The following is a 25,165-nucleotide window of genomic DNA, read 5'->3' as shown; positions in this document are numbered from 1 at the left end:
CCTCTAAGGTTACTTTCCATCTGTTTGCTATGTATTTTCTTTCTTTCTTTCTTTCTTTCTTTCTATCAATCTATCTATCTATCAAGATAGAGATATCTCTATGTAGATAGAGAGATATATACATACACATATGTATAAGCTCCCAGAGAACTTGGACCATTTTATTTTTTCTGTGTCCCCAGTCCTTGCCAAGGTGCTTAGCACAAGGTAAATCCCTAACAACTGCTTACCCGATAGATTGCTTGTTTACACAGTCGTTAATCCCTGAGGCAAGGTGGTATATCACCTTTGCATATTCATCACTTTTTGGCCTAAAAGACTCCAGCTCTAGGCCTGCCCCTTTCATTAACAGATTTATAATTTCAGGACATCACTTGATCTCATCTCTCAGTGACCTCATGGATTTGTTGTAATGATCAGATAGTTTAAGGTGTGTTTGAGGAAGTACCTAGCTTATAGCAAATAGTTTGTGAAATGTAAAGTGATTTGAAAAAATATCTAGGACCTTATACATATTCAAGGTGAAACCATTCTGATGTAAGGGGGAAAGGTCTGGCTTTGGAGTCCGAGGATCTGGCTTGAAATCCTTATTCTATCATTTATTACCCATGTGACTTTGACTCATTTATCTCTTCTTTATTGTTTTATATTTTTTCTAGTTATACATGTACATTCATTTTTTAAATGCACATTTCTTTACAAATCATGTTGGAAGAGAAAAATTAGAACAAAAGGGGAAAACCACAAGACAAAAAAAAAAAAAAAAAAGCAGAAGAAAAAGGAAAAAAAACTGAACACAACATGTGTTGATTTACATTCAGTCTCCAAACATTTACCTCTTTAACCCTTAGGTTCCTCAGCCATAAAAGGAATAGACTGAACTAAATGGCCCCTAAATTCCCTTTCAGCTCTAAATAGGTGGTTCTGAGAGAAAGATAAGACAGATAGACCAAGAAAGACACAGAGAGAGGAGGAAAGAGAGACAGAGACAGAGAGGAAGAGAGAGAGAGAGAAAATGATGATGATGATGATACAGAAGACATTGTTCCTTCAAAATAAAATGCTGAATTTTCCATTTTAATGTAAGCCTTTTGTGCTTCCTAATTACACCAGAGACTTATGCATAGTATATAGATACCTGGCTTTGGAAGGAGGAAGATCTGGTTTCAAGTCCCATCACTGACATATACAGGCTATGTGATCTTGGACAAGTTACTTATCTAGCCTTTCAGAGCTATGGACCAGTTTGGTTTTAAACTCAAATAGTAATGGGCACCAAAACATATAAGTTTCCCTGTAGGCATCATATTGACTTTAAAAACCATAATCTGTGTGGCATTATCTCTGTCCTTTTGTATTTTTTATTTTATCAAATATTTCCCAGTTACATTTAATCTGGAGGCTTGGGAGTGTTGCGGGTAGCATGCAATCTATTGACTATATGTTTGACACTTCTGGTCTAGACGACTCTCTAAGATAATAAATGATAGCATGTTAGTCTTTATTTTTAGCAGTTTTCTCAACTGATGCAATATTTCTTCCCTAAAACTCAGCTTCAGATCCCTCATCTGTAAAACTAGGGATTGTTTCTTTCCATCTCTAAATAAGTAATGAATTTTCAACTACCAGCCTCCATGAAACCTAAGAAATCAGTGTGGAGATGTAGGCAGAAATCATATAATATCACTAGTGAATAGTCACTAAATATTTATTAAGTACCTGCTGTGTTGTAAGATTAATCTAGGTTCAGAATGCTCAGTCAACAGGTACCATCTTAAAGGGGGTGGGAACAAGTTTATTACTGCTCAGAACCTTGATTCAAATAAGATATAAGGGAAGAGAAAAACTTATAGCATAAAAGTAATACATAATTAATAAACACAGTGATCACCATAACAATAAAGACAATATAGCAAACAACATACTACATACATCATCACCACTCTGAGGAAGCATCAACACCTGAATTTTCCTAGCCTGGAGAACCCCAGTCACAGCTTTCAGGGTATGGTGGAATTGTCTCAAGAAAAGCTTCCTTTCCTGAGAGAGATTCTTTCAAAGTCTCCTTTCCACTAAGGGGTTTTTATAGGCTCAGAACAAAAAAAGCTCTATACTAAGTATTCTCATTTGATATGTGACTCTTGAGATGCAATAGCTTTCCAAGTACAGGATGCTCCATCTCCAGAGGCCCACCAAGGAGAATATTTGCTCATTCCTTTTTGATGACTGTTTACTCATGTTCCAAAGCAAACATAGGACAGCAATAAAGGAAGCTTATTAATCAATGTACCAGAAGAGTGGGCTTTCCTTCTTTGTGCTTCCTGGCATTCCATAAGATAACTGTGAGCACATTCTCATATTCTCAAAAAGTTACACAAAAGATATGCCCAAGGGGTCCCTTGGATCAAGAATTCCTAGGATCCCTTACATATGAACCAGGCATTGTGCTAATAATGTCTTTAAGTGGTTCCACATTTCTACAAAATGAGGGGATTGAACTTGGTGGTCTGAAAAGTCTCTTTCTCTAAATCTATGTTCTTGAGTTTTGGGTTCAGATGCAAGTTCCACCACTTCCTATTTTTTTGTGATTTTGGGCAACCTCCTGTCCCTCAGCTTCTTTATCCTTACATAAACTAAATAATGGGTCCAAGGACTATCCTTGTTGTTGTTCACTCATTTCAATCATGTCCAACTCTTCTTGATCCCATTTGGGATTCTCTTGGCAAAGACACTCAAGGGGTTTACCTTTTCTTTCTCTAGCTTATTTTAAAGAAGGGTAACTAAAGCAACTCAGAAAGGTGAGTCTCCCTGACTTGAGACCCAGCACTCTACCTGTCCTAACTTCCATCAAGTGACTTACCATATGCTTAATTTCCTTTTAGTTTCAATACAGATCTGGTCTATAATATTTGCATGACTACAGGTCCTCTGTCCTGCCCCAATCCATTATGCTCACAATTAGGACCCTTTCATGAATGTGTAAATTCAATGTCTGTTCCCCTTCTCTGTAGCTAATGGGAGCTCTGGCTCGAACTATTGCCGACAGTCCTCAGGCATATCCCAGAATTACAGTATTGTAGTAGTATAGTTCAGCTAAACTCAGCCCTTCAAAAATCCTTCTGACATGATTATCTCATGATAACATGAACATAGAGTTCAGGCCCCATGAAAGTGAGTGGGAGGCAGAATTCAAGATAGCAAAAACCTCATTGCAGATTTCCTCAGAAATCCCCTATGGGGTCAGGAAGATTGAGCCACAAGTAATCAAATAAATGACAACAATAGCTAATAAAAGAAGGAAAGGATATAGAGTAGAAATCCAGTCACTTGATCCTCCTTTGTCTCAATTTCTTTTCTTATTTAAAAAAAGGGGGAGATTTGGACTAAAAAATATCTAAGGCTTCTTTGCATATTAAATTTTATGAATTTTCCCCCATTTTTTAGAAATTGCTTTATGCTTAAATTCTGTTTTTGTTTTATTTTCCATTTTGAGCATTTAACATAATGATCAAAATATTCCCATGGAGTTATACAGAGCTATAGAATAAATTCAGTCTTAATAGCCTATTGATAGTATTGTGGAGATATAATAAAAGCACAATGTCAATGAAATGATTGCTTTTGAATAACAATGTAATGTTCCACAGTGACAAACTACTGAAACACTGCATTGTGGTAGATTCAGAACCACTGAACTTAGTGATGGAAAATACATATGGGCAATACAAGCTTATAAGTAACCTATCTATAAAGAAAAATAGTTACAGTTCCAACTTATTGCCAAGATCCAGTAACAAAACTTCTGTTGTCCTTAGAGCAAGCTTTAAGTACTATCTAACTGCTAGCTAGCTATCATTATCACAGGATGGCTCAGTGGATAGAGCACAGGGTCTGGAATCATCTGAGTTTAGATCTGGCTCCAGATACTTAACCTCTGTATGCTTTAATCCATGAGAGAAGGAAATAGCAAACCATACCAGTATCTTTGCCAAGAAAACCTCATGGACAATATCCACAGGATCACAAAAAAAAAAAAAAAAAAAAAAAAAAAAAAAAAAATGGACATAATTGAAAAGCAACAACAATCATTATTATTATTGATTGATTATCGAAGTTATTGTAATCTTTTAGGGAATCAACAGATCCTGAAATGTATGATACATAAAAGCTGTGAAAAACAAAAATTAGTTCATGGAACGTAACCTATAGGCAGACTCTCAAGTTAAATTAGCCACTCTCCTTCTCCCACCAATTCATCCACCAAAAGAAAAAAAGGAGGGGTATATTTCTCTATACATTCTAAATATTTTTCAGAAATATAAATATCTCTGAGAATGATCATTCATTTGCAACTTAGTCTAAATTAACATAATTAGCTTTATTCGAGCCAAATGCTTATTTGAAATCAGTTTTAGTGACAGAATGGGAATTTTGTCTGGGGTTGGGGGAGAAGAGATTGAAAAGATAGGTTTATCTGGAACACAGAACACTTTGGGGATTAGGGCAGGCCTAAAAGCAGAGGATTTAGGCATATATGAAGCCATTAGGGGCCTGGTAAAAGTGATTTCAAATATTGAGGAAAGGGAGGTAAGTAGAGTGTAAATGATTTTTTTTTTTTCAAAACTTTGCCAACAAGGTAAAGATTCATTTTGGGGCTCTTCCTCTCTTCTCTTCACTTCTGATCAGGTTCCAATCTCAGAACCCGGAATTCATATGAGAATTATTATGTCTCAATGAGGCTTGGGAACCTTGTTCACTTGTTTCAATCATGTCCAAATCTTGGTGACTCCATGTGGAGTTTTCTTAGCAAAGATTTTGGAATGGTTTGAATTTCCTTCTCCAGATCATTTTACAGATGAGAAAATGGAGGCAAATCGGGTAAAGTGATTTGCCCAGGATCACATAGCCAGTGTCTCAGGCCAAATTTGAATTCAGAACAATGAATCTTCCTAACTCCAGACTTGAAGCTCTGTGCATTATGGCGCCACTTAACTTCCTGGGAACCTAATTATTTTATTTATTTATCGCACTGTTTCTTGTATTATATTCAGTGTGTTTTGTGTTCTAAACACACTAACAACCACTGAAACTTGGGGATTTTTAATAGGAATTGCTAGTCCAGTTTTGCTCTCAGAAAACCTTAAATATCCTTAGAAACTAAACATTCCCAAACTATGAGTAATATATTAGTTGTGTCTTGGTGGCAATTTTAAGATCACAGAGCTAGAACTAGAAAGATAAGAGAATACTTAGTCCAACTCCATCACCACTTTACAAATCAGGAAGCTATACTTGCAAGGAAAGGAGACCCAGGGAGGTCTCTTACGCAAGGTCACATGGGTAATAAGCATCAAAGGGGAGATTTGAATCTCTGACTCTAGAACAGCATTTTTTTTTCCACCATAACATATTACAATCCTCCTTCACTTTACTAAAATGGCTGAAGATACCATCTGGTTGTAGCTCCTTTGCCAGCAAGAACCTCAATAACATAGTAAAGATTAATATGATTTAGAGTAGGAACCTATCCTCCTAACTCTCATGGCTTTCCTCACTAGAATAAAGGGTATGAGTTATAGCCATGGAAGGGCTCTTCTCCTCCCAGGGAGGATCTGCAAGTACATAGGAAAGAATTGTATTGTAAGAGCTCCATCTTCCTAAGAACATATGTCCTAATTCAGAGGCATCCAAGACAGTGACTTGAGTAGAGCCCAAACTAGAATATAATGGAATTGGAAAATATTTAACAAAATGAAATACAATAAAACACGATACTACATTTTAAAAACTAAGTCCATTGTGGGGTTGCAGGGATCCTTCCTTATGCATGGACTATGGATTTCTATTGGAATTTGATAGCCCTATTCTAAGCAGTGCCAGAACAAGAGAGAGGGAGAATGGGAGACGGAGACAGAGAAAGAGAAAAAGAGAGAGAGATACAACTAGATGATGCCATAGTGCACAGTCTGTTGTATTGGGCTTCAAGTCAGGGAGACACATCTTTCTGAGTTCAAATCTGTCCTCAGATGTTCACTGGGCTAGACAAGTCACTTGCTTTAGATTCCTGATCTGTCAAATGAGCTGGAGAAGAAAATGGCAAGTAACTTCAGTATCTCTGCCAAGAAAACTCTCAATGGGATCGTGAAGAGCAGACACAACTGAAGACTCTGAGACAGAGTTTAAACTCATATTTTCCTTGATTCCAAATCCAATGCTCTATTTTCTACACTATCTAAGAGTGTTAGATTGGGAGCTAAGGATCAAAATTCTGACCTTTCATACATAAAGAAGGAGAGATAAAATGAGAGACAGGGAGAGGCAGAATAAAAAAAAAAAAAAAAAAAACAACAGGCAAAGAATGAAAGAATATGAGAGACAGAGACAGAGAGAGAGAAGGACCTAGAGAAAGAGACAGAGACATACACAGAGAGAAAAAGACAGAGAGGGAGGGAAGGAGAGAATTAAGAAGAGAGAGACAGACAGAGAAGGAAGAGAAAGACAGAGACAGGAGAGAAAAAGAGAGACACAGAGAAAGAGACAAAGAAGGAAGGAGAAAGAGAGGGAGAGAGAAGAGAGATAAAGTGAGAGAGAGAAAATTAAGTATGGAGAGAGAGAGAGAGAGAGAGAGAGAGAGAGAGAGAGAGAGAGAGAGAGAGAGAGAGAGAGAGAGAGAGAGAGAGAGAGAGATGCTATATGGTCCTTCACACAACCTCAATTTTTCTTTGCCTGAGCTTGATCTAACACAAGTCCCCTTCATAACTCTTAGTCTATACTGACATGAGAATTTATATTACTGTATAGTTGATCTAATCAATAGCCCATTTGAAGAAAACTTACAACTGGTAGAGTGTGTGGCAGGAGTCACAAAGAAACATTTGGTTCAGTATAAGGAAAAATATCCTGACCGTTAAAGTTTTCTTAAAGTGAAATGGGCTATTTTAGAAGATGAATTGCAGCTGGGTCATTCAACAAGCATTTATTAAGTACTATGTGCCTGCCATTGTGCTAATGTAAGCTGAACTACTCTGGGTGCGCCTGGTTTTAACATGGAGGTGCCCTTGAGGAGCTTTTGGAGCACATCCAGATCATCAATCAAAAGAAGCTCCCTACCCCCATATGGCATAGGATGATGCAATGACCTCCACATCAGACAAACTAGACGTGCTCAAAGGTTCCCTCAAGACCAACTACATGTTAGAACTGGGCATGTCTAAAGAAAGCCAAGGTTACACTGTATGCTGGGTGTACCCACCAAAAAAAGTAAATAACCGTTTCTGCCATCAAAATATTTGGATTCTGACAGGAGGAGACAGTAGGAATACAAATAAGTAGGCCACATAAGATATATGCAGTGTAAATGGAAGCCAATCTCAAAATGAAGGCACTTGGTGGGGGGAAATGGGAGAGCTAGCAGAAATCAAAAAAGGGTCTCCTGCTAAAGGTAGAATTTGAACAGAATCTTGAAGAAAGCCAAAGAAGGGAAGGGGTGAAGATAAAGAAGGATTCTAGTTATGGGAGACAGTAAATGAAAAGGGAAGGAGTCAAGAGATTAAGCATCATGTGTAAAAAACAGTAAGTTAGTCTTTGTTATTTGAATTATATTGTGATTATGATTGTTATCATTGCTATTATTATTTCTACTATATCAAAGGTAAATGCTTAAAATCCTACAGGGTGCTCAAAAAGGATTCTTTCTTTTCCAGCAAGTTCACCCTCAGGAGCTGGAGAGATATTAACGTAGTTTCATTTTGCCTTAATGTTTGTCTAGAAATGGCCACTGCAGAAATTTTTTTGTGCAGAATCGCAGAATTTTTAGAGCAAAAAGAGACCTCAGAGGCCATCTAGTCCTATCCACAACTAAAAAAGAATCCTTTCTAATAATAAAAATAGAAATTTCTGTATCATCATAAGGTTTGCAAAAGGCTCTTTCTATATGTTATCTCATTGAACCATGAAATTGAACCCTGGGGTAGAGGTTATTATTATTTCCACTTTAAAAATGAGGAAGCCAAGAGTTGATTAAACTTAAGTGACCTGTCCAGGATCATGCAAATAGTGGAACTTTATTTTCTTTTTTGTAGGCAATGAAGATTAAGTTACTTGCCTAGGGTCATACAACTACTGTCTGAGGCTGGATTTGCACTATGGTCTCCAATTCCAGAGCTGGTATTCTATCCACTGCTCTACGTAGCTGCCCCACATCTAACAAGCCTTAAATGCAATTCTTCCTGATTCCATACACAGCCATCAGATGCTGGCTGTCAAAGCTTGAATCCTTCCTCACCTGAACCTTTGGCTTCTTTCAGGATTAAACTCAAATCCCACCTTTTTTAGAAGGCCCTTCCTAATCCACTCCTTTACTGTTAGAGATAGACAAACATTTCTCTAGATCTTTAATGTTTCCAAAAGACTAAACCAGAAAGCTTATCAGCAGCCAAGAAGTATTTATTATTTCACATCAGAAGAAATACGAGTGGTCATGATCTAAACAAAGACAACATCAGACAGTGTTTGGAGAATTAAACAAATCTACAGCCAAGACAGTAAACATGCTGAAAGAAGCTCATGTAATAAAGCAAATAAAATAAAAAAAAAAAATCCAAGAAGTAGAGTTTCTGGGTAATTAATAATCAGTTTATTAATTAGGCTAGCCAATAATCAATAAATTGATGGTCAGTGGTTTCTGTCAGTAACCAAAGATCCTAAGGGATATTCTGAAACACCTTAAATTAAATATAACCCTCTGACAAGTGGAAATCAACCCTAATTGAACATTTGTTGAGAGGAGGACTAGAAATCTTCTGTGCCTCCTGCTGAGACTTGATCATGCGGACCCAGCAGCCTCCAGCAATCTGGATAAGAGAATCCATCTCTCCCAGACCACTGTGGTTGGTTTTCTTTTTCATGAACTGGATCATCTTTAACTCTAATTCTTTCCCCCAGTAAGAACTCACACAAAATAGATTCTGTTCATAACACAAGTTAAATGTTCTCATTCAGTAGGATTCCACCCTAGGGGAGCTAGAATAATCTCTTCAATCTTTCCCGATCTTCATATCCAACTTTAACAAGTTTAACTGTGGCTTAATGAGGAAATTAAGAAGAAAAGTTAGGAACACAATTTAATAATTAGTTCTTAATATAATAGTAAAATAATTACTTCAGTAGACCAAGTCAAAAATGTAAGTTTTTCACTGACACATGGAAAAATAGAAAGAGCTTAGGGTATTGGGGTTCTCTGCTATTTATTAACAATGTAACTTTATGCAACTCTATTAAACTCTGGTCCTTTTTCCTCATAAAATGAAGGCCCTGAATTTCAAAGCCTCTAAGCTCCCTTTCAATTAAAAAATCTATGAAATCCCGTGAAAATTCTTTTGAACTCTCCCCTTCCACAGGGGCCCTTTCCCAGATCTCCTTAATCTTATAGCCTTCCCTCTGAGACTGCCCCCAAGTTATCCTTTATATAGACTACCTATATATAGGTATTTGCAGATTGTCTTCCCTAATTAGATGGTGAATTCCTTGAGAGCAAGAAATGGTTTTTTTCCCACTATACCTGGTATTTAGCACAGTATTTTTGGCACATAGTAAGCGTTTAATAAAAGCTAGTTGACCAATTGTTTGATTGCTGGAAGAGATGTCCAATCACACATGGGTTCATTGAGAATGCTGGAAAAAGCAGAGTTTTTCTTGTTCCATTAAGCTGAGAGAATTATGGCCATGAAGTTACTATAGATAAAGAAACATCTCTCTACAAAGGAAACTCCGAATGTGAAGAAAGTTTTTGTGAAGACTGGGACACATATAAAGAACTGACACCTGTTCTGAATTTTCTGAGGAAAATGTCTTAGAGATAAATAGTAAATTATGGTTGTTGTGACATTTTACAGCATGTTCTAAAAGTAAGAACGCAAAGATGACAGTAGGAAATTCCGATATTCCTGATGTCCAAGAAAGCAAACATATCAAAAATACAGGGGAAATAACATTGATTTGTTTTTCTGACATCTATGGCATTGTCCATGCAGAATTTATCCGTCAGCCTCAAACTATCAATTTGATACAATATGAAGAAATTCAAAAACCTCTTAAGAGATTCCATGGGTTATACAAAGAATGGAACATAGCCCAGGACTGGCATCAAGACCCCATGACAATGTTTATGTATTCCAGGAGCTTTCTCCCAAAACAGCCTTATATTTATAAGGCTATTATTATTCTGCAGGATGTTCACCTACTTTATTTACCAGACAGCTTGAGGTAATCTCTATTATTTTTTTTTTTACTATTTTCAAAAATTTCAGAAATCTGCCTCAATGATAAACAAAACAAAACATTAGGATATGGTGGTCAGAGCAACATTCTACAAGTAAAACCTGCATTCTAGGTCTAACTCTGTCATGAAGTAACTTCATAACTTTGAATTTACTTATACTTTCTGGGCCTCAATTACTATAAAAATGAGGGGATTCTCTCATTCCAAAAAGTATGTGATATTGTGATTTCTGTCTATAATTTGCCACCATTAAGAAATTCCAAAAGAATTTGGTACAGTGCTTTTAGTCTATTAAATAGAATGCTAGACCGGCAATTAGAAAAACCTCAATTCAAATTCAGACTCAGAGATTTACTGACTATAAGACCCCAGGTCAATCACTTAACCTCTGCTTGCCTCAGTTTCCTCAACTATGAAATGGGAATAATACTAGTACCTACCTTACAGGATAGTTATGAAGACCAAATGAGTTAATATTTGTAAAGCTCTTAGCATAATGCTTAGAACATTCCTTAATAAATGTTTGTTTACTTCCTTTCTTCTTTCCTTCTCCCTTTCTTCCTGAAACATTCCCACACTCAGAAAGCAGTTGATCAATAGGGCAGAAAAGTAGCAGCTTCTGCCAAGAGCATAAGTGAGGACACCTGAGCCTCTCCTCTCCTCTCTGAAGTTGCTCAGAGGCAGCATATAAAAACAGAAAAATCCTGAGCCTCTGAGTTAATGTTTAGACTTGAATTGGAAAGGCAGCCAGGTGAGACCCCTTTGTTGTGGCTGTTGGGGGCTTTCCTTGTATATTTCTATCTGTTTTCCACTATCTTACTCTTTTCTCTAGAGAAAGTCTTGTGCATTAGACTGTGACATAAAAGGTTTGAGGTCTTAGACCTCAAAAGTCTTAGCAATGATAATTCTGTGTCACAAAGGTCAGCAACAACTGAGCCTTTCACTTTTTCAGCCTCCCCTTTCCCTTCTCTTATGTGTTGATGACAGAGGGCCCTGACACACAGACTTTGAAGGTACTTCTCAAAAATGAGCTTCTCAAATGTTTCAATCAAAATTTTGAGCACAGTAAAAGTGAATATATATCCTCTCAAGGTCAAATGCTCTGAAGACACAACATTCGTCTGCAATAGTTCTGGTATGTTTGTCAAACAATCGGTCTCTAACATCTCAATTACACCTTAATGGTGATAGCACAAATGGAGTTATTTAGACAATTCAACCTGGACAAAAGATTTTTAAAACACGTATTTCGCCTAGGGAGATTTCTACATTAAAAAGTAGTACTTCAAAACAACTGTGATTTCATGAGTGGAGACATTGCTTTAAATAACACAAATCACAACCCTTTCATGATAAAGATTTATGAGTAGTAGTAGCCCAAAAAAGCATCATGAGATGGCTAAACTTCTAATAATAAAACTTTCTGGACTTGTCTTCTAGCTAGGATGCAATACAGTATAGGAGACAGGGTTCTGGACTTCAAGTCAGAACAAACTGGATTTAATTCTTACCCTGAGACTTAATAAACTGTGTCCACAGGCAATTCACTTCACCCAACACCAGCTAGCATGTCTATAACACCTGATTTAAAAATTAGTTCATTTTATTCCTTTAAAAAAAAAAAAAGAAAAGAAAAAAGATAAAGATATAGTCTATACTGGAAGTCTTTCTATCTTGATAAAAATGGGCTAAAACTTACACTCTCCCAGTAAAGTCTTTGAAGATCTGGGGCTATCTTTACATCAGGATGAGATTTTAGAGGAAGACTTTTATGGAGGTATTCATTATAAGAAAAGAAGGTTTAAGAATATGAGGTATTAGCACTGAATGTTCATTGTTAGTTACTGATATAGTCAGTTATGTCAATGGTTCCTTATTCTGAACCAGCTCTGCATTCCTAGTGTAAATCCCACTGAGTCATAAAGTATTTATCCTACTGATAAGTTGTTGTAATCTCTTTGATAATACTTTATTTAAAATGTTTGCATCAGTATTGATTAAGGAGATTGGTCTATAGTTTTCTTTCTCTGTTGTGGCTCTTCCTGGTTTCGGTATCAACATCATATTTGTGTTATAGAAGGAATTTATCAGGATTCCTTCTTTACCTATTTTTTCCAAATGAACATTTGTTATTAGAATGTAAGCCCCTTGAGGGCAAGGATAATTTTGCTTAAATGTATCTTTATTTTCCCTTTCTCCCAACCCCACCACTATTCATCCACCTAATACTGCTCCTACTGGCACAATACTTGAAACATGTCACTTAAGATTTTATTTTTCTTTCATTCATTTGTTCTTTCTTTCTTAAATATATCATTGAGTTTCTTTCATTTTTTTTTCTTATCTATACTTTCTTACTTCTATTTTTTCAGACTCCCCAACAGTATGAAAAAGAATATAATGATAAACGATCAGATGTGGGACCCAGTAAATTCCATGGCTATGCCTATGATGGAATATGGGTGATTGCAAAAACCCTGCAGAGGGCCATGGAACATCTCCGCACCAGCAATAGGCACCAAAGGATTCAAGATTTCAACTATACAGACCATAAACTTGGCAAAATTTTCCTGGATGCAATGAATGAAACCAACTTCTTTGGTGTAACGGTCAGTTCTGAACTTTTTTGAATCTATTGTCTTTTATCTGCTAATATCTTTGGGAAAACTTATAATTGGAAAGGGCTTTTTAACTTGTGAAAAACAAGAAACCAATCTGGTCACCTTTCCTCAATCCTTTTAGCAAATATCATTATAAACAAGAGGACAGCATTATATATTTCAAAAATATGCTCACCTTGGCATTATATTGGGCCACTGAGGCTGGAAAAAAAATATATCTGGGGTAAATAAGTAGTACAGAAGATAAAACACTGGGTCTACTTAGAGTCAGAAAGTTCTGTTCCATCCTACCTGTGTGATTTGGGGCAAGTCATGTAAACTCTCTAATTTACCCATATAAAAGGAAAAGGTTTGGCTAGATGACTTCTAACATTCCTTCCAGCACTCTGTCTAAAGATGATTATTTTACAGTTAGAATTGAATATGTTCATTCTCTACAAGATAATAAATTCAACTCCTATTCTATTTATAGGGAAAGTTTTTGTTTTTCTTTTTTTTTTTTCCTTTTAATGAGGAAATAGGGTTAAGTGACTTGCCCAGTGTCAAGTATCTGAGACTGGATTTGAACTCAGATCCTCCTGACTTCAGGACCCATATGCTATCCACTGTGCCACCTAAAGCTGCCCCTTGGGAAAGTACTTTTCTTTTAATTTTTTTTTCAAAATATGTAACAATAAATTTCTATTTCAAGAAAGCATATATAATAGAAGACACTATATTCATGATGATCCATCTTTTCTTTGCTTCCTTGTAAGTTATTCTTTCGTTCTCTGCTGTGCACTTTTTACTTTATGTTTTTTCCCTTTCATCCTCCCCCCAAAATACATACATACATATATATATATATATATATATATATATATATATATATATATATATATATACATATATATGTATATATATATATATACATACATCTACATGCATACCTACACATATAGCTACATAGGTGAAAGAGAAGATTCTTGCTTCAATTGCTACCCTAGCTTTAATCACTCAATGGGTGCAGCCTCAAGGCAAACTGAGACCTGGTGAAGACCTTAGCTTAAAAAGGTCCAGGTCTCCTACTGCATCCAGGGCCATCTCCAATCATCCTGATCTATATCTGGTCACTAGTCCCAGATGGTTCTGGAGGGGAAATGGAGGCAGGTGACCTTGCACAGCCCTCCCTCACTTAAATCCAATTCCCTTGCATATGATGGCATCATTTCCCTGATGTCACGGTCCTCTTCTAGAATGAATGACAATCATATATGTAGACATACACCTAAAATAATTATAATATGGCTGATATAATATAGATTTTTTCTTGATTGAATCTTTGTTTGACTTTATCTGAGATTAGGGAAAGTTATACTATTCTCTTCTTGGCCGTAGTCTAAATCATAGTCACTTAACAGATGAATTGCTGATATCATCTACTGCCACTGGAATATGTGAATCTTTGAGAAAGATATAGCACTTCTCATTTGTAGGACTAGTGAACAGAAAATATTTAATGCTTGCCTCAAAAAATGTGAATGAATTAAAAGGTGTTAATTAATTAATCTACACAACCTGGTTCCAGTTTATTTTTCCAGCTGTGTGATTTAGCCAAACTAGCCCTTCCTCTATTCCATGAGCTTAACACTCTATCTTTTTCCTACTTCTCTTGGCCATCCCACATACCTTGAATTTACTCCCTCATTACATCTGCCTTATATAATAGTCCCCTTCTTGCCTTTAAGACAAAGCCTAAACATCATCTTCTGCATAGTCTTTCCTAATCCTAAATGTAATATTCTCTTTTCCAAACTACCTTACTTATAACTACTTAGCATATAGTTGTATTTTTTAACTTTATATTGTATAATATCTACAACATATTATGATTGTTAATATTATACAACATATTTGGACATATTTGTTATCTTCTCTATGAAAATATAGACCTCTTGCAGGGACGAATTATTTTCATTCTTTGTATGCCTTCATAGGGCACTTGATGAATGCTTATTGCTGGGGCAGTTGATACAGCAGCAGCCCTGGAGTCAAGATGACCTGAGTTCAAATGTGGCCTCAGACACTTAATACCTCCTAGCTGTGTGACCCTGAGCAAATCACTTAATCCCAATCTCCTCACAAAAAAATAAAGAAAATAAAGTAATTGATTGATTGATTGATTAAAAGATAATATGATTGAAAGAATGCTGACATTCTTTCAGAAGTCAAAAAAAGCACTTTCCATTCCCATTCTGATAAGTGATCACAAACAAGTCCCTTATCATTTCTGAGACTTGACTACTTTCATCATTTTTAAAATCTAGATAATAATATTTGTCCGATTTTTGGGACAATGAGAAAAATACTTTGTAAATTTCAAAATACTACAATTAGTCAAAAGGCATTTATTAAACAGTTACCATGTGCCAAATTCTGTGGTAAGATCTGGTAATACAAAAAAAAAAAAATTCAGAATAATCTCTGCCCTCAAGGAACTTAAATTCTTTAGAGACAATTTTTATATTCACAAGTAAGTAAATATACACAATACAATAAGTAAATATATGCAAAATAAAGTAATAGAAAAAAAACCACAACTGAGAGAATCAAGGAAAAGGCCAATTGAATGTGGCATTTGACTGAGCTTTGAAGTGAACTAGGCTTCCAAGATGTGAAGATGACAACTGTGCAAAGGTGATGACATATGTCAGTCATATCCAGGAACCAGCACATAGGCCAATTTGTCTGGGAACATACAATGTTCCAAAAGTTTTAGTATAGTCACATCTGTTGGCAATTACACTAAGACTTTTGGGATACTGTAAAGCATGCACTAGGAAAAATAATAAGGAATCAATCTGAAAGAATAGATTGAAGCTGATAATTTTTTTTACAATTATAAAGGGTTTTAACACCAAAGAAAATACTTTTATTTTTTCCTAGGGGCCATAGGGAGCCACTAAAGCTTCTTGAGTAGGAAAGTGTCATAGTCAAACGGTTATTTTAGGAATATCGGGTAGAACTTTTGTTATTTTCAATATCTTTTTTTTGTTCATCCAACAAATATTTATTGAGCTCTTTCTACATTTAAGACAGAAATATCAGAGCTCCCTAGGCAGCATGCAACCTTGAAAAACTTCAGAGTAAAAAGAATTAGATTAAAATGTAATTGGCAAATGTTTGAGAAGATAAAAATACAGTGCAACATGGATAATGTTAACCTGAGATTTTCTAAGTCAACATTTGACTGTTCCTGTTTGAACTGGATACCATTTATTTAATGATTTATGTGCTTACTGCATATTCAAGAGGCATACTTCTCTAAGAAGGCTAGCAACAGAGGGTAGGGAGGCATTTGTATGGACACAAAGGTGTGCTGGGAAATGTTTAACAACCAACTTTTGATTTTTTTTTAATGTATGTATGACAGACTTTTAAGTTTAGTCTGTATCATTTATATTATTTACAATGCTTTCTTAAGTTTAAATAATCAACAAAATAATAGATCAAGCCATAATTCACAGTATTTGCTGATGACCAAGATGTAAATGTTCAATTTAAGTCGGTTCTAACCAGTATGAGCTGGCTCCTGAACACCCCTGAATTTATGCCACCTTTATTTAAACTTTCCTCTAAATCAGTTGAATGACTTCATCCCAAGATAAATAGACACCCAAGTGTCAGGGAGAGCAAAATTTTCTATAGTTAAAAAATACATCCCCTTATCAGTAGGCATATTAAATAAAGTGTGATTTGTGGCATTCCTCTTCCTCATCTGTGCATTGTACCACCCAGAGCCTTCCTTGCCTACCTTGCATGGGCTCTGCCCTCGGAGGACTGTTAAGCACTGTTTGTAGCCAATATAGAGCATATGATTAGAGTAGCTCCATCTCCAAAAGCCTTTAGCAGTTACTTTCATGCTCCATTGACAAAGACTATAGTTATGTGCAAAATTAGCATTCACAGAGTTATGCAGAATATGAGAGCCCATAGAGCTCAAAAGGAACAGAAAATTAATAATGATAACTGCCATTTACATAGAACTTTAAAAGCTTACCAAATGCTTTATTCATATTATCTCATTTAAAATTGAAAACAGCTTTATAATATGAAGATTCTGATTAGTTATATTTGCGTTTTACAAATGAGGAAACTGAGGCCCAGAGAGTACAATTGACTTGCCTAAATCAATCAATCAATAAACCTACATTAAGCACCTACTATGTGTCAGGCACTGTGTTAAACACTAATGCCACATTGATAATTAGTAGTAAAGTAGGTTAAAAAAACACAAGTCTCCTTTAGAAGCTTTAGAAAATTTGTTTAGTTTAAAAGTACCAAAAGAAGATACAAAACTCCATAACTAGACATTTTTGTGATGATTTTGTATTTTCTTTTTCCTAAGCTGCTTCACCACCTTCAAATAAATGTGTGCATGGCATGGCATGGCATGAGAAAGTGAACCGATTCAAATTAAACTTGTCCTCTGTTCACAAAAAGATGCATGTGATAAAATAAAAAGTATATTTTTCAAGCTCAAGGAGACTTCAGTAGGTCCATTTCAACAACAAACTAATAGTATGAAGGGCAGGGATAAGGACAGGATAGAAATAAAAGAGAAATAAAGAAAAAGAATGGACATTTTTCATTTTGTAAGTGATTTTTAGATTGGAGGGCTATAAGCCACTACCGCTCTCTGACATGGAGTAATATACATCAAGAAATAAAGTTCTGCTGGTCAGTGTGAAATTATCGGGTTTGTCAGGACCTACATACTGACAAGGGAATGGGAGAGTTTTAAAGAGATAATGCTTTTTTCCCCCTTTATTCTAAAGAAGTATCATTAAATGTGACTCAAGGACACTATTTGCATTTGTTATTGAAAGGTAATTTGAGGTAAACGGGATACACATAGTATCTTGTATAATCAGCCCTTGAATCACATGCGGGGCTCCTCTGTAACACTCCATGCTTCTTCCCCACGGAACATCCTAAGGCCATGTAGAGAGCAGAATGGTGGTTGGGGTTCTCTCTGTGAAGGAAAAATCAAAACCTGGTCTTCCTGCTCCTTTTTCATTCCCCTGTCTTTCTACTGAGAAATAGAGGCATGGTGGGAAAACAGATATTAAATCAAAAGTTGCAATGTTCTGTCTTCAAAGTTGTTTATATTTCCTACTTAATTATAACATTGACTATTTTGACCATTGACCAATGACAAAATTAGAAATTTGATCATCACCTTAAAGTTTTGATCTATCATAATTGCCTCTAGTTTTCAGGGAGGAGATAGGAAGGAGTTATTCTGCCCACAAAATAGGTCAGCTAAGAGAGAGTGGCTAACTTTCCTGCTAACCTAACTTTCACAAATTGCTACATGTGGAGGCTCATCCCAAATGGCAGGCACATCCATCACTGTCTTCTACCATATCTCTCAGAAGGAAAAGTCTTCAACAACAGTCCTACTCCTGTCATTACCTCAGGCCATTTCATAGGTAGGGAAACAATGACTGCCCCAGTGAAGCTTCCTCTTTGGCAAAAAAAGACCACCCATTGCATGATGTCATTGGTCCTCTTCAAAAATGAAGCACAAATAACAATTAAAAATATGCTGGACACCACTGATCTCCCCTTCTCCTCAAATGTCATCCGTTCCCCCCAATACCAATTCATTCTGCTTGACATCCTGCAAACAAAACCCATTATTATTCTTTAAAACTCAATCCCTTTTTATTCCAGAGTTCCTAATTAGAGATTTTTTTTTTTGCCCAGCAGACTCCATGTCCATAGAAAAATTCTGAAATATTTGGAAAAGACCTTAGAACATAGAATTCAAAGTTAGCAAAAACCACTAGAATATAGAATATTAGAGCTAGAAAAAACCTTATAAAATAAAATGTTAATAATGCTAGGAGGAACTTTAGAAATCACCTAACTTAACCCTTTCATTTTACAGAAAAGGAAATTGAGGCTAAGAAATGTGAAGACTTACATAATGTCACAAAATTAATAATGGGAAAATTTGGATTATAATTCAAGTTTTTTGGATGTTACTATGCCCCGTGTTACTCTATCATAATGTGGAATCTTATACAATTAAATCATAATATGCTTTTCACTCCAAAGCAGAAATGGTAGTACAAGCTAATCTCATTTAGCATCTTTTATTATTTTTAGTTCAGATGTTTTGCAATTGTATCTGAATCATAATGACCCCATTTGGGGCTTTCCAGGCAAAGATACTAGAATAGTTTGCCAATGCTTTCTCCAGATCTTTACAGACAAGAAAACTGAGACAAGCAAGGTTAAGTGCCTTGATCAGGGTCCCACAAGTATCTGAGCCAGATTTGAACTTAAGTTTTCCTGATACCAGTGCTCTATCTACTGAGCTACCTAGCTGCCTACATATTTTTATTTTACAAATTAATCTAAGCACATTAAACTATTCATATCCATGACTTAATTTAAGGTAATCCTTTATATACTCTTGAAAAAAAAATCCTAATTGATTCTCATTTTGCCTTTTCCTATTTACCATCTTTCTATTACCAATTTTCTTCCATATATGGAATTTTGTCTACTTGGCCTACTGATTATAGATTGGTATCTTCTTTTGTTTAAAGATTTCACTGTTGAGTTTCTTAGGGATTTTCAATTCAATAAACATTTATTAAACCATTATTATATGCAAAACATGCAAAGCTCTGAACTAGATACAAAGTTTATATAAGACATAGCTCCTGTCTTTAGGAAGATTTAGTTTCTAGAGAAGACACCAACAGAAACTACTGTAATATACTATGATGAACTTATTAGAGAAGATTCCCCCCCCCCAAGTACTATGTGAAATTTGGGAGAAAAGATCAGAAAAGGAAGCTTCATGAAAGAGCCAGCTTTTAAGGTGGGTTTTAAAATATGATTAGGAATTCAACAAACCAGGATGGATGAAGGTAAGAGAAGGAGAATTGCTTCCTTCTGTACATGTCATCCATGTATACAATGTCATGTGATTTCTTTGGGTCAAAGACCCCTTGTTGAATTACAAGCCCTCTGAGGATAGGAGAATTATCTTAATTATTTAATACAAATACAAAAAATACATTCCACCTACCAGCAAGTGCAGAGCTTTCCCCAGAATAGAAGTTTATGGAATTAAAGTAAAATTCAGTGCAGTCAAGTCAATTCTGCCTGAGATCAAGCTTAAGCTCACAACTACATATTGCCTATAATTCATCTGATTCTTCTTTTTAAAAAATGAAAACACTATATCTAAAATAACTTGTTGATTATGTGTGTATGTATGTATAAAATCATTTCTTTTCCAAGCAAAGACTTTGTGCACTTCTGTTGCACATTTCCCTGATAATCCAAGACAGTATCTTTGTGAAAGCAGGCATGAAGCTGGTGGATATACTGGAACTATTCTATTTCTTGCCTTATTATTAAAGTTTATCTCTACTCCCCTTCCATATTTTGAAGGTCTAGCTCAAATTTAACAACTTCACATTTATATAGAACCTTAAGCTTGACAAAATGATTCCCTCACAACAACCTTAGGAGGGAAATAGTACAAATATTAATAATCCCACTTTACTGATAAGTAAACTGAGAAGAGTCTCTGCTCAGTGTCAGTGTTGAAGCCAAGCCTGAGGCTCAGTTCTTCTGGCTCTAAGACCAGTTTTTTTCAACTACTTCATTCTGTATCTTAGTTTCAACTGACCTCTTCATGGATCACATCCTCCTTAGCCTTAGCTCATTGGCCTCTGCCTACCTGCAGCTTTATATGGTTCTGCTTAGAAAGCTAGGCCTTTGTGTTCACTTGTCTAAACAAATAAATGAGGAGACAATTTGGAAAACACAGTGAATATAGTCTTACAGTTGAGGAGAGTTGAAAAGGTTCTTTTATGAATTACCCCTCTTGGCAAAATGGCTCCTATTCCTGTGGCAGCAAACATTTATCCGGGTCTATAACAAATCTTCTTGACAACTTGTTTTTGAATGTTTGGGAACTGATTTGTGCTTTGGTTTAGACAATCTGTATAGAAAAAGAGTAGTTTAGACCCCAAAAGTTATAAAGTTACTTGTAGGTCTTATTTAGGAATGGAAAAGTGCCCACTTGAAAAAAATTATTTCTGAATTAAATGGAACACAATTATTGTGAAGTGGGTAATTACGTATGTTCAATTGAAACTGGAAATAGGTCTAAGAATAAAACTCATGCAATAGAAGGTGACTAAGATAGTGGAGAAACTGGAATCAGAATCTGGAAAAAGAAAATTTAGAGATGACATGGCTGCATTTTTCAAATATTTGGAGAGCTATCTGGGGAAGAGAGATAAGCCTTATAGAAATCATAATCAATAGAAATCATGGGACTATATTTCAACCCTATGTATTAGGAAAATGTTCCTAAAATTTAGTTCTAATGGTGAATGGGCCTTGGGAGATGGTGAGTTTCCCATCCTTGGAAATTTTCAAGCAATGTCTGGATAATCACTTGCTGGAGAGTTATAAAGGAAGACTATACTAAATATAATCTTGAACTAAATAATCTTGAAATGTCCTTCTAACTTTGAGTCTGGGATTTATTAATTGAGGATCTATATGTATCCATCCTCAACATAAAAAATGGTACACCACACTAAAAATTCTTTTTCTTTGCACATTCTGAATGAGATTATGTCAAAACTCCTCAAATATTTCCTCTTCTATTAACTAACCTCCTAAACCAGGTGCCAATTAGTCTTTGTTATCATTTTTTGTTTTGTCATATCTGATTCTTCATGAGCAGATTTGGGTTTTTTTCACAGACATCCTAGAATAGTTCACCATTTCCTTCTTCAGTTCATTTTACAGATGAGGTAACTAAGGCAAATAAGATTAAGTGACTTACCCAGGGTCACACAGTTAGTGTCTGAGGTCAGATTTGAACTTAAGAAGATGAATCTTCCTGATTCCAGACCTAATGTAGGCAATAGAGGTATGATATCATGTCTACATTTCACAGATGAGTAAATTGAGATTCAGTAAGGTTAATTGGCTTGCACATGGTAACTTGGCTAGAATGGGTTTAAAAGCCAGGTCTCCTGATTCAGTGCCCATTACTCTACTTCTCTGTTCAAATATTCAGGATACATGCATATTAAAAATAAAAAGTGGCACAGTGGACAGAGCACAAGCACTGGAGTCAGGAGGACCTGAGTTCAAATCTGGCCTCCAATACTAGATATGTGATTCTGGTCAAATCACTTAACCCCAGTTGCCTCACCAAATAAATAAATAAAAGTAAGCTCAATTCTTTACTTCTCTACAGAATCAGGGCCCTTCTTGGCTGGGGTCTTAAAAGGAGATGGAGGGGAAGCTAGGTGGTGCAGTAGATAGAGCATCAGTCTTGAAGTCAGGAGGACCTGAGTTCAAATTCTGGTCTCAGACACTTAACAGACTTGGCTGTGTGACTCTGGGCAAGTCACTTTAACCCCAATTGCCTCACTAAAAAAAAAAAAAAAAAAAAAAAAGGAGATGGAAGCAAAATACTATATGGGTCCAATACCCATTTTCTAGGCCATCCCAAGGTGCCACCCTTATTCTTATTTCTTCATCTACTGACATCAGTCCTGTAGCTTGATCCCTGGATATCCAAATGAACTTTGTCTTTTTGCTTGGGTCATTTGGCCACAACCCTTAAATGCTTAGTCACTTATTCCTTATTTGGCACCTTCATGTATCACATCCTTCTTCTTAGCCTTAGCTCACTGGCTTCTGCCTACCTGCAGCCTTGTTTGGTTTTGCCTAGAGAAACTGGACCTTTGCACTCACTTGTCTAAACAAATAACTAGGAGACAATTTGGAAAACACAGTGAATATAGTCTTACAGTTGAAGAGAATGGCCTGGATTTTTCCAAGATTTTATGTAATGACTTGTTTTTTCCTCATTCCCCCAGCAGTGGCTGTAATGCAGTTACACAAAATCTGGCAAAACAACTCCACTGTTGAAAGTGGGTCTCCTGCAATCTAAGATTCCTGTTGTGAATCAACATTTTCACACATGACTCGCATCAAAATATGCCTGAGAGCACAGTTGACAGACGCTTACTGAGAAGACCAATTAAAGCTGAAGACAGCAGTGTTAGGACCAGCTATCTAGTTCTTAGGTGACAGCAAGTAGATAAGAAAAGGGGAAGGGGGAGTGATTAAATTATGGTTGTTTCTAAAGTGGGTTTTTTGTTGATGGCTTTTTCTATTTTTACATTTGGTAAATGTGAAAGGCAGCTACCTAGAGGCACAATAGATAGAGCATGGGGCTTGAAATCAGGAAAACTCATCTCCCTAAATTCAATCCAGCCTTAGACATTTACTGGCTGTGTGACCCTGGTCAAATTACTTAACCCTGTTTGCCTCAGTTTCTTCATCGGTAAAATGGGCTGAGAAGGAAAATGGCAAACCATTCCATATCTTTGCTGAGAAAACCCTAAATAAGATCATGAAGATCAGGCTGAAACAATTCAACAACAACAAATGTGAGGAAGTCTAATATTTCCTTTTTTCCTCCTAGATATAGCATAGAATTAATTTATAAATAATCAGACCAAGAATCAAATGTGAGTTCAACCCCATAATTTTATAGACAAAGAAAAAAAACTGGAGAGATAAGCTACACAAAGCCATACAAGTAATAAGAAGTCTGAGCCAGAATTTGAATCCACATGATATAACTGACATGATGTTTTGAAATATGGATTCATAAATTACCTCTTTAAATGTCACAATAGCTTGTGGGATAGGCAATAGAAGTATGATATTATTTCTACATTTTACAGATGAGGAAACCAAGATTCAAAAAGGTGAATTGTCATACCCATAGTCACTTGGCTAGAATGGGTTTAAAAGCCAAGTCTCCTGACTCAAAGCCTATTATTCTACATCTTTGTTCAAATATTCAGGATACATGCATATTAAAAATAAAAAGGTGGCACAGTGAATAGAACACAAGCACTGGAGTCAGGAGAATCTAAATTCAAATCTGGCCTCAAACACTAGATGTGTGACTTTGGTCAAGTCACTTAATCCAATTGCCTCACCAAATAAATAAATAAAAATAAGAATGTATAGGAAGACATGTATGTACACATATACATACACATATTTTTTATAATTTGAATAATCAGTGTAAGTAGACAACCAACCAGAACTGAATAGTAGAGAAAGAATAGGTTAGATCACTTTGGGAGATGATGCAGATTTTTTAATGATCCCAAACTGTTCAATGTAACATGTTTTTGTTTTTGTTTTTGTTTTTTTAATCAATGTTCTTCTTCCAGCTCTCTGCATAAACTGTTTTGGATTTCTGGAATGCTCTTGACTTCCACTGCTTAGAATATTTAACTTCTTTTAAGGTTCAAATCAAGTGCTTCCTCAAGGCAGCTTTTCCTCTTTCTGTCTACCTTATTATTCTCTCCTCCTCAAGTGATACTGTATTCTCTATCTGTTTACATGTACTGCATCAGTAGAATTTAAGACTCTTAAGAACCTAGAGACTATTTTTACATTTTGTCTTTGAGTCTCCAGCATCTAGCATAATTCCTTGCCTACAGGAGGTATTCAATAAATATTTGATAAATAAATTAATGAACTAAAGCCTTGCCATTCTCTTGGCTATAATTTTTTCACTGTCACATTTCTACAAATCATGGGACATCATTATCTGAGAATAATCAAAATTTTAGAAAGATTCATCCTGAGCTACACTACTACATCTTAGTCTTATGCATGTGAAAAAATGAAGTAATGTGTTTTATTTATATGTAAAATTTGGATTATCTAGGCATAATATACATGTCATAAATGTACATTACATATGCAACATATTGTTGAAATAGAATGCTATTTATAGTATATATCATATACACATATATACCATCCTGTGCAAGGTAACAGTTTTATCCACTTTGTGTTTACAGTATCAGTTGTTAGAACAATCTTTTTCACACTGTAGCAGATTTCATTGAAGAGATAGCCTATATAGTCCTCCACAATTTGATGCAATTAGTGTAATGTCAACTGCAAATAGAAGCATTTGGAGAACATCACCATAGATACGAATTCCTTCTTTTGTTTGAAGCCTATATAGAATATCTTCCATGGCACTGAAAACTTCAGCAGTGACAACTGACAATTCCATCAGACACTAACTAATATAAAGTAATGCTGGTTAAGACTTTTGGGGACAGTCTTTATATTAGAAAATTATATAATATTAAGTAGAAAAGAAAATGAATGCTTCCATTGA

At 35.7% G+C, this 25,165-nt stretch overlaps 1 protein-coding gene across 1 annotated transcript in view; it reads left to right on the top strand.

The window, feature by feature from the left end:
• The window catches only part of GABBR2 (gamma-aminobutyric acid type B receptor subunit 2), an 802,190-nt gene that overhangs the window by 529,009 nt on the left and 248,016 nt on the right, over positions 1–25,165 (top strand). The window contains 1 exon segment of the mRNA XM_074281401.1: positions 12,652–12,888. Within this exon segment, the coding sequence (XP_074137502.1) occupies positions 12,652–12,888 (237 nt within the window).

The sequence above is a fragment of the Sminthopsis crassicaudata genome, chromosome 1 (genome assembly GCF_048593235.1).
Source record: "Sminthopsis crassicaudata isolate SCR6 chromosome 1, ASM4859323v1, whole genome shotgun sequence".
Classification (NCBI taxonomy): domain Eukaryota; kingdom Metazoa; phylum Chordata; class Mammalia; order Dasyuromorphia; family Dasyuridae; genus Sminthopsis; species Sminthopsis crassicaudata.
This window is presented reverse-complemented; position numbering and strand designations above follow the sequence as displayed.